Genomic DNA, 11,260 nt, shown 5'->3' on the forward strand with positions numbered 1-11,260 from the left:
ATAGATAGATAGATAGATAGATAGATAGATAGATAGATAGATAGATAAATGGGGACAGGCTAAGGAAGGCTTGACTTAGCAACTTGGATGAAAAGGTCTTGGGTGTTGGTTGAATTTAAAGATCCATGTGAGTCCAAAGGGTGATATGTGAGTTCCACATGCTAATACTAATCTTAACCTGCATGGAGAGGGGTCATGCCCAGAATGGGGGAGGTGCCAGTCCTAGTGTTTTTCTCCCTGAGATCTATGGTGTTATGTCCAGCCCTGGGTGCTAGGAAAGGCATTGAAAATTTTCAGCAGGTCTGGGGAACAGCAACTAGTGTCATGTTGTGACTGAGGATGCTTTCAAAAGATCGTTGGTGGTAGGAACTCTAACCTCAGGTGGGACAAGATAGCTCATTCAAATATTTGAAGAGTTGACATGTGCAAAACAGAATAACCTTGTTCTGCTTGGCCCTAGAGATGCAGTTGCATGGAGATCGACTTTGTCTCCATGTAATGAAAAACTTCCTAACAAGTAGCATTGTCTTAAATTAGAAATAGGCTTCCATAAGAAGTAGAACATTTGGGGCAACTAGATGGCTTTGTGGATGGAGAGCCAGATCTAGAGATAAGAAGTCTTGGGTTCAAATGTGGCCTCACATACTTCCTGGCTGGGTGACCCTGTTAAAATCCTTACACTTTTCTGCCTTGGATCCAATATAGAAGATAGATTCTGAGACAGAAATTAAGGGTTTGAAAAAAATAAAGCATTGCTGATCCCTCAAGATTTCCAAGTGGAAACTGGATGGTCCTCCTTGGGGATGAAGATAAGATTCCCTTGTGGAGTCTATCTTGGACCAATTGACCTCCAAAGGTGCTTCCAACCCTGAGGCCATGTCATTCTTCAGGGAGGAATATCATGGGATACAGCTCAAATGTTAGGATGGGAATATGCGTATGTGCTGGTGTGGGAGAAACGTGCACATCATGTGGGAGAGGATGTGGGCATCAGTGAGAGCGCGTATGGGAGCAGGTGAGGATGGGTGCACAGGTATGTATGCTTACAAAAGTTAGGTAATGTGTGGAGAGGTTAGTCAGCGTCTATTGAAATAAGTAACTGCCTCAATTGGGTAATATGGAGATGTCACACACTACCAGGACACACCCACATACCCCAAGTGACAGGATCTCACAGGATAACAAGGGACCTCTCACAAGGGATGTGGGTGTTAGGTGCCGCTCTAGTTATTGAAATGGCAGTTAACAGTTGCCCATCATTAACCACTGGGGAAAACACAAGGGTTGGATGTTAACACTCTATGGGTCCTTCTTGGGGTTTGAGGAAGGACGATCAGGGAGTAAACAAACACGTTTATTCTAAGATTTTAGGTTGGAGTTTTGGGGAAAAAGTCACACTGAACTAGATAACTATGGACAGACTTCAGGGACTGGAAATGGGTCAAAATCTACACTGTTGTAACACAGACTATCAGGTTAAGCTTTTGGAGGTTAGAAGGGGAAGGTGATGGTCTCACAACTGGGACTCTTCAGCTCCCACGATGTTTACAGCTAACTGGGTCCTCAGCAAATAATCCACACAGGTAAAGACAAGGAGCTTGAACCAGTCTGGTATGTCCACCACCCAAGTCTGATCTTCTTGCTCAACTTGAATTTCCATGGGCAAGTGTTTCTTCTGAGAGCTAAATCCACTTTTCTTGAGCTTTTCACTGGGATAGGTAAAACAGCCTCTAACTGCCACAGCCATACAAGAGTCACACAAGGAAAAAAACTTCCTTCTCACCATTCCATGGTTGGAACCCTCCAGCCTTGCCTGATTAAATCTGGTTACTATCTTACCTTAAATGTCTAAAACTAAATCTATAAATTTACCCATTACATTATGTACATATGATACCATATGGGAGTGTGCAAAGACATGTGTAGGAAAGAGGATCTGTGATGTGTGACTGAAGGAGAATGTTTTTTATTTTGTCTTCCACATAGTAGGTGTTTTTTTGTTATAAATAAAAGGGGTGAGAGAGGGTAAACTGAATACTACCACTCTTAAATGGGTGACAGCAGTGGTAGTTCAGATATTTGGCTAGTGCAAGATCACCTGAGTCTTGCCACCTAGCTAGATGTTGTAACACCTCCTCCTTTACAACAGTGCCCATGCAGGATCCTTCAGGTCAGTAGATGGGTAGCCCTTCAGGTCCCACCTGGGGTTGATTAATGATGGATATTGGGCTCTATTAGCCTTGGACACGTTTATCTGACTGTGTTTGCTCCCTTCCCAGAGAAGTGATGAAACAACCACTCCAGGAAGGTACTTGAAGAGTTTTATAAATATTTAGCAGGGAAGGAATATTAGGAAATGGGAAGAGGAAAAGGGAAAGCCTAAACTAATTTTGATAATAAACTAATCCCTCAGAGCTGTAGGCAGGTGAGAGATTCTGGCTTCTTTAGCTCCTCTGGCTCAGCCTGGCCACAGCCAAACCAGAGCAAGCAAGCTGTTGTTTGACGTCTTTCAGCTTCTTCTTCTTGCTAGATGTTATGCTTTTACAGCCTTCAGGAACCACCCCTTTTCCACCCTCTTCTTCTTCTGCCCACTTCCTGGATCCCTCCTGGGCCCTGGGATACCTAGATACCTAAAGATGGTTTGAATACCTAATATCTAGGGGACAGAAGAATAAGAGGATTCACGGTCTGAATACAGGTTGGCAATTATCAAAGAGGTTTAGACAGGAGTTCTTGCAAGGTTGAGCCAAGCAAGCCTCAGATCCCAATAGACCAGGGTCCACAGATCCCAGGTCCAAAGGAAAAGGAAAAGACCCAAAAGCCCTCTGTCAGGGGCTGCCTAGGTATTTATACCCCCCTGGCCAACCGCCTTCTCCCCTGTCCTCATGGCCTCTGGGAACATTCTGATGTCCAACAGTCTTCACCTGTCAATCAACGGTGAGACTCTCAGCTCCCAGAGTTTCAATATAACATTTTGAAACCCTTTCCTTTCATCTTAGAATCAATACTGTCTATTGGTTCCAAAGCAGAAGAGTAGTAAAGGCTAAGCAATAAGAGTTAAGTGACTTGCCCAGGGTCACACAGCTAGGAAGTATCATAGGCCAAACCTGAACCCAAGACCTCCTGTCTCTAAGTTTGACTCTAATCCACTGGACACCTAATGGGTGTTTTTAAAAAAATGTTTATTGAATTACAGAGAAGTTCCCTTTCAAAATGGAAAATCCCAAATTCTAGGAGTAGGATGAGGAGCTTCTGGATGGAATGGAAACCCTTTGAGGATAGGAACAATTTGTTTTTATACTCTCGGTGTCAAGCACAGTCCCTGTCATGAAGTAGGCACTTGCAGATTGAACATATATGTATCTATGGATGCATGTCTCATTGTATCTGGAGGAGGGGTATGAAGCACTCATATATATATATATATATATATCCAACCTAACATATGCACACCTGTAGCCATATAGGCATTCTACATAGGTGATTGACTGAATGAATGAAAAGTATTTGTTAAACACCTTCAGTGTGCCAGGCACCATGCCCAGCAAGTATATGCATGTGAATAGTAGCTCTTCCCTTTCCTCACAGCCCTCCTCCCAGGCCATATCCCAGCCTTTGCAGGACATCCAAATGATCCCCAAGTGGATGGTTTGACTTACTTTGTAAGAAGTAATTGGTGGCTTCTGGGCTATCACAGAAAAGGTTCCAGAAATGATGAACTGGTTCAAAAGAAAGAAGCCAAGTTAGTCAGAGGCCAGAGGGTAGGTGACTCTCCCTTCTTAAATCCCTCTGGATCTGATGGTACAGGGGCACAGGGGGAAGGGTAATCTTTGTTGTCACCCTTTTTCTTCAGCCACCTAAGAAGACACCCAGTTGTAATGGCCCCAGGTTTTTTATCATGAAGGACCAAGAAAGATGGACTATGGGGCAGCTAGTGGCTCAGTGGCTTGAGAGTTGTCTAGAGATGGGATGTCCTGGATTCAAATCTGGCCTCAGACAATTCCTAGCTGGGTGACCCTGGGAAAGTCACTTCAACCTCACTGCCTAGCCCTTACAACTCTTCTGCTTGGGAACAAATGCATATTATTGACACAAAGATGGAAGGTAATGGATTGAAAAAAAAAGGTGAACTAGGTGGCCTGTCCTACCCTCCCTCCACAATAAACATCACTCCCCATTTCATTCTTTCTCCAATGCTCTTTGATGCTTTTCTTTTTTTCAGTCAGAGGAGAAGGTAGGTGACTCCATTGCCTAGCTATTCCTGCTTGGATATACTCCTTGCATTTCCAATTCCACCATAGCATGGAGAGTCAGACTGGAGTTTACCTAGCTCCCAAACATCTACTTGAAGGGGCTTGGGGTGGGCAGTATTTTAGCCTATATTTTATCTGCTCCAGAGTATTTGGAAAGATTTGGAGGAAAGACTGCTTGTTCATTTTTTATCCAGATGTTCTTATAAATATATTTAGCTATTCACTGCCTCGATTCTCTTCAGAATCCTCTCTGACTAAGAGGAACGTTTCAGGAGTCAGAGAACCTCAGTTTGAATCTGGATTCTTTCTTTTCTTTTTTTCTTTAATTAATTAATTAATTAAAAAATTTTTTTATTATACTTTATTTTCCCATGGTTACATGATTCTTGTTTTTTCCCTCGCCTTCTTCCTCCCCAATTCCAGAGCTGTCCAGCAATTCCACTGGGTTTCACATGTATTATTGCTCAAAACCTATTTCCATATTATTAATATTTGCAAGAGAGCGATCATTTAAAGTCAACATCCCCAATCATATCCCCATCAAACCATGTGATAAATCATATGTTTTTCTTCTTTGTTTCTACTCCCACAGTTCTTTCTCTGCATATGGATAGTGTTCTTTCTTATGTCCCTCAGAATTATCCTGGATCATTGCGTTAAAGAAGTCCATTATGTTCAATTGGGTCATAGCTTTTCATTTTCTGCGTACAACTTTCTCCTGATTCTGCTCCTTTTGCTCTTGAATCTGGATTCTGTTACTATCCATGTAACTTTGGATATCATTTAATCTCACTTAGTCTCAGTTTCCTCATAAGACTAAATGTACTCTAAGAATCTGTCCAGCTCTGCCTATGAACCTATGTCTTAGCTCAGGGGTTGGCAACCTTTTTGGCCGTGAGAGCCATAAATGCCTCATTTTTAAAAATGTAATTTCGTGAGAGCTGTACAGTGCTCACAGTGTGCACTCTTGTAACAGTGCCTGAAAACAATTGACTTTATTGCTCCTGCAGAAAGAGCCATATCTGGCCCTCAAAAGAGCCAGATAAGACTCGAGAGCCATATGTTGCCGACCCCTGTCTTAGCTCTTTCCCCAGATTCCATGTCTCCTTCCCATTTCCTCTTAGCCCCTTTCTTCCCTAAGGTGGCACCAGAAATTAGGACCAGTGCTGGGGACTTTGCCTGGGAGGCTTGAGGAGTCACCCAGGAGGGAGAGGAGCAAAGAGATTCAGTGCCCAGTGTGTGTGTTGTGCTGGAAGAGGATGAATGAGAGTTGGGGAGGGGAGATCTCTGCAATGTAGGCTTCTTAAGGGTTTGCACTGTGTTCTATATTGTCTTCGTAGTCCTAATATCTCCTATAGTGCTAAGTGCTTAAAATGGGTATGGAAGGAAATTTTATTGGGTGGCGATAGGAAGAGGAAAGGTTAAAGTTGAAACTAGAGAGGGAGAAGGAGAGAGAGACAGAGAGAAGCAGAGACAGAGAAAGAGAGAGAACTTAAAAAGGAAGGTTAGACAATGAGATGAAAGAGACGAGAAATCTATTAAAAAACACATATAATTGATGCAAAGTGAAGTGAGCAGAACAAGGATAGTACAGGATACAGAAACCATCTATGATGATCAACTGTGAGGGACTAAACCATTATCAGCAAACCAAGTCTCCAAGATATCCACCAGGGACTCATCATGAGTCTGAGGCATATCAGAGGAGGAGATTTTCCATTTTATTTCTTTCATGAGTTTTTTTTTACCATATGTGAAATATGTGTCTTTTGTCACAGCATCAGCAAGATGGAAATAAATATTTTATGAAAGCACTGGTATAACCTGTCTCAGACTATTTACTGTCTGAGGGTGGAGGAGAAAGGGAGAGAATCTGAATTGTAAACTGCCAGAAAACAACTATCTAAAATTGTTTCTATATGTGATTATAAAATAAACCTTTATGACAAAAAAGTATTAGTCATTTGTGTTGGGCAGGGCAATGTGCAGAATCCTGAAGATACAAAAGTAATTATGTTTCCTTTGCCTTTTGGTCACATAGCTTAGGACTCAACAGGTATTCTCTCTTTTACTCTTCCCTCAGCTAACTTTTTCGGTATCCTCTAGCTTTTTGTAGGGCCCTATTAGTACACAATTCTCCCATATGACAATGATTTTTATTTACTGATATTTGTCAATAGAAATTTACTTACTGAAATTCCTCCCCAGTAGGGATACCCTCCCCAAAAAGAGATTGAAATGTGTCCCTCAAATATTGAAGTCACTAGAACGCTCCCAAAACCGATATGCAACAATCCAATCAGGATCTGTATGGCCTGTAGGGGAGAACACGATTTTCAGATTCAGGAGACAGATTTCATTTAGTTGAAATTAGCATCTAGGGTCTTTGATACCCCTCCTTCCCCAACTCCATGGAACAGGATGTCCTCCCAGGAGAAGTTCCTCAATTCTAGTCTCATCATGATGATGCTAACTCAAGCCACACAACACCTCCCTCAGGCTTCTCTCCCCTCCTACCCCAGGTCTGGAGTGTGGAGTATCCAACTCCTCCCAAAGCCTTCCTTTATAGGGGTAGATTATACTTAAAGTTCATTCTGCTTTGGATCTGTTATTCTGCCTGGTTTTAACTCCATGGAATGAGATATCCTTGGCCAGATAGCCTCTTGCTTTCTGTCTTTTGGGTGTTCTCTTTCCACATTAAATTGTAAGCTCTTTGAGGGCAGGACCTATCTTTTTCTTATTACTACCCTCTTCGCTTAGCACAAAATAGGCTTGTAAGAAATGTTTATTGAACTGTATTGAATACTGTCCCTTTCAGGTTAGACATCTCTTCCTCAATCAATGAAGAAACAATTACTAAGAATCTCTTATGACTTGAGGACTGAGTGAGGCCCTGAAAACAAAAAGATAAAAATGAAATAATCTTTGTCATAAAAAGCTTATCTTCTATAGACAAAGACAGAATTCACATATGTGAGTATCTAAAAGTATGAATATAAATAAAATAATAAATATTGGTTGTAATAAATAATAATGAAATAATTTATATTAGATTCAATTGCACTATAAAATAATTTGTATTATAGTAATTCTATTTTACATTATCATAATTTTCAAAATAATAATTATTATAGAATTAAATAAAAATAAACATTATGGGGGCAGTTAGATAGCACACTGCATAGGGTGGCAGATCTGGAGCCAAGAAGACCTCGTTCAAATCTGACCTCAAACTGTGATCCTAGACAAGTAACTTTACTCCCTTTCCCTAGTCCTTACTGCACTTCTGCCTTAGAACCAATACTCTGAATCAGTTCTAAGAAGATAAGGTTTTAAAAAGATAAATATGAAGTAATCTTGTGAGTGTTAGACTAGAGGATCTGGAATTCCGATCCACTGAGAGGAGCAGGAAATGACATAGGAATGACAAAGGAGGTAGGGCTTGGGTGGGCTTTGCAAGAATTGAGGACTCTAAGAGGTGGAGATGAGGATAGAGTACATTCTGGGCATGGGCACAACCTATGCAAAGGCATGAAGATAGGAGATTAAGTTTCATGTTTGAGGAACAGGAAGAAATATAGTTTACATGTTCCATAGAGAGTATGAAAGATTGTTATGGAGCCTGCAAAAGGTAGTTTGTAACCAGAATGGGAAAGGCTTCCATTGCCAAGCAAAGCAGTTTGGATTTGGTCCTAGAGGTAATAGAGAGTCACTTATGTTTATTGAGTAAGGAGGTGACACAACCAAATCTTCAATTCAGGAATATCAAATCACCATTTATGTGGGTGATAGTTTGAAGAGGGTTACAATTGCAGACAGAAACACTTGTTAGGCGGCTATTGCAACAGTGTGGATGTGAAACAATAGGATTGGAAATAGGATAGTAGTCTTGGGGAGAGAAAGAAGTGAGGAGAGAGTTGAGAAATGTAGGGTAGAATTGACAAGACTGGAAAAAGATGCTTCCTGGTCATGTGACCCTGGATGAGTCACTTAACCCCATTTACATAGTTCTTACCATTCTATTTTAGAGTTGTTACTTAGAAAGTAAGAGTTAAAAAATAAATAACTAGATTCAATTTAATTTAATCCTTAAAAGATTTGAAAGCTAATTGGATATGGATGGTGAATCTCCTGATAAAAATGAGACCTGTGGATTTCTACTCTTTGGATCAGCTCTAGTTTCTTCTCTGTAACCCTAGGTTTTGTCTTTAATTGTTACCCTTGAGAAGAAAACTGTTTCTGGACCACCGAATGAATTTCCTGACCTGGATAAGACATAAAAAATGACAAGTGGGTATAGGAAGAGGCAGTGGGGCTTATAGTAGAAAAAGACCTGGATTTTGGAGTCAGGAAAGACCTGAGTTCAAATCCTGTCTTAAAAAATTGATGAGTTGTGTGTCCCAGGGAAAACTGATGAATCTCCTTTAGCATTAGTTTTATTATCTGTAAAATGAGCACAATAGGACTGACTTCAGAGACATATTTTTGTATTTTAAATGAGATAACATACACAAAATGCTTTGCAAGTTTTTCAGTGTTATATAAATATTTAGCCATTATTAATAGTACATCTTCTCTGATCACAGTTGAGGAAATTTAAGCCCAGACAAGTTAAGTGACTTCCCCGAGGTCAGAAAGACTTTGGAGGTTATGCATGAACACACATTTTCTGGCTTTAGAATGAATGTTGTGTGCAGGTACCAGTCTGCCTCCCATAAAACTATTTACTGCCAAATGCCTCATCATAAATCAGCTCGTGATGTGTCTCAGGGCTACACTTGGAAGTAGTTTGTCAGTCTGGCCCAGAATCTAGCCTTGACCTAACTCTACCAAAATAATCTTGCCCTAGAGTTTGTGTTTTGGAAGGATCCTGCCAGGGAGACATAGGACAGCTTCTAACCAGTAGCTGCTGTCCCATGGACAGTTCCATGGTGCTGAACAAGGAAATTGCATATGTAGATTTAGGCCTGATGGAAGCAAAGACTTCCTTACTGTTAGAGAAAAAGCAAAACAGACTGTGTAACAAGGGTCCAAAGAGTATCTAACTTACCTTAGTGTTTATTAGTTTTGCCAGGAGGGGGGCCCTATTTTCAGGGGCAAGGACTCTCTAAAGTGAGTTTATATGGTATTCATTTTATATGCTTAAAACACAAAGTAGACAGGAGGCTTCAGGCAAAAGGGGATTGAGAAGGAATACTGTAAGAGCTGGCTAATTAGATCAGATACACATGATCTAAGTGGTCAAGCAGGTTTCTGGAATTAGGGAAACTTTGCAGTCTTCCCAAACAGATGGTATCACAACAGAGTATTCTTGAGAAGGGGTGATGAGGTGAGCATGGCAAGGAGGACCTCAGATTGGTGAGCTAAAATTTAACATAAAATGGCGGGAGTTGTGCTAAATTTGTAATCTACAGTTGTCTCAAGATATAGGAAATTGTTCTCCCTCACTGGAGTATTTCAAATGTCTGAAAGACTTATTGGGAGAGCTATAAAGAGATTTCTCCTCCAGATCTGGGTTCCACTAAGTGAACTGAGTTCCACTAGATGGTTGGCCCCTTTCAATTTTGAGATTCTGGTATCCTGCTATTCCTTTGCTTGGTGGTTAATGGAACAGTCACACCAGCAGGCATGTCCCCATCAAGCCAACTGTGGCACCCAGCACTGATTTAGCTTTTACCATATGAATGGAATGGGATTTATTCTTAAGTTCCCAGATGAGCTGCTCATCAGTAGGTCTGATTCCATTGACCTCTGTGCCTCTATTTTGTATCCTATAGATTATCAACAGTGTGTATTCATTGGTACTAAAAAAGAAAACCAGCTTACCCCCAAGACTTTGCCTTCATTCAAGACTTTTTGTTCAATATGTCCATTCCCATTTGGTAATGCCATTTGGTATTGGTAACCAGGATACAGGTGAACTTCAGGTTGGTTATTAGGGCACGGAGGTATAGGTTGGTTGTTATTATATGGAGGTATAGTTTGGTTAGTAGGGTACAGAGATTTAGGTTGATTATTAGGGTATGGAGGCCCAGAAGATACCATAGAAGAGTCAGTGCTGGGAGGCACCTGGAACATGTTGTTATTTTCTGGATTTGATGTCATTGTGTTTAAGCTTCTAGAAAAACACAAGAAAGGTAATGACCTTTACTCAGTGAGAAGTAAAATCAATCATCAATTTTAAAGGTTTTTAACCTATATGTCCTATTCTATGATAAATCAGTAACTGAAATCTGGTACACAGTTTTGCATTCACTATATATTTGAAATTTGTGATAGGTGTTAATAGTCAGTTAATTGGTGAATTAAACAGTGTGAAGAACTTGGAGTCAGGAAGAGCTGGATTGGGTCTGGCCACAGACACTTAATAGGGATGGGATTTTAGGTAAAAGACTTCATCTCTATCTCCCTCAGGATGGTTGCCTATCAAATGAAGAGAATAATGATACTTACCTCCAAGGCTTATTGTGAGTATTATAAGGATGGGGGTATGAATTGACTGTATCCTAAAACCATATAGGTCAGCCAATCAATAGGCATTGTGCTAAACACTAGGACTACAAAGAAAAGCAAAATACAATCTTTGCTCTCAAAGAACTCACTGTCTAATGGGGAAGACAACAAATAAACAACTATTTACGGATAAGATGTATATTGGCAAAATTGGAAATCAGCAGCAGGAAGGCAGTAGCAGTAAGAAAGAAGAGGAAAGGTTTCTTGAAGAACATTGGATTTTTTGCTGAGATTTGAAGGAAGCCAGGAGGCAGTATAATAATATACCTATTGGAAAAGCCAACATCTTGACAATAAAGCATGGATGGGAGAATATTTGGTCAACAATCACTAAAGGAAGAAGCAAAGCTAATAGCACAGTGGAAGTATATTACTGGTCACCTGGCCTATGCCAGGAATTGAATAAGTTTCTGGCATAGATCACAAAACTGTCATGGAAACCATAATAATACTGAAGGACTATCTCTGCTAAAAGCAAAGATGTTGAATTCTTG

The 11,260-nt window shown here is 40.5% G+C and overlaps 1 protein-coding gene across 1 annotated transcript in view; it reads right to left on the reverse strand.

The window, feature by feature from the left end:
- Positions 1-10,358, reverse strand: part of LOC123251650 (membrane-spanning 4-domains subfamily A member 8-like) — a 16,313-nt gene extending 5,955 nt beyond the window's left edge. The window contains exons 1-3 of the mRNA XM_044680956.1: positions 10,080-10,358; positions 6,446-6,568; positions 3,660-3,719 (exon numbers count right to left, since the gene is read on the reverse strand). Coding sequence (XP_044536891.1) covers positions 3,660-3,719; positions 6,446-6,568; positions 10,080-10,358 — 462 coding nt within the window. The remainder of the gene's footprint in view (positions 1-3,659; positions 3,720-6,445; positions 6,569-10,079) is intronic.
- Between the last annotated feature and the right edge of the window lie 902 nt (positions 10,359-11,260).

Source organism: Gracilinanus agilis, chromosome 6 (genome assembly GCF_016433145.1).
Source record: "Gracilinanus agilis isolate LMUSP501 chromosome 6, AgileGrace, whole genome shotgun sequence".
NCBI lineage: Eukaryota > Metazoa > Chordata > Mammalia > Didelphimorphia > Didelphidae > Gracilinanus > Gracilinanus agilis.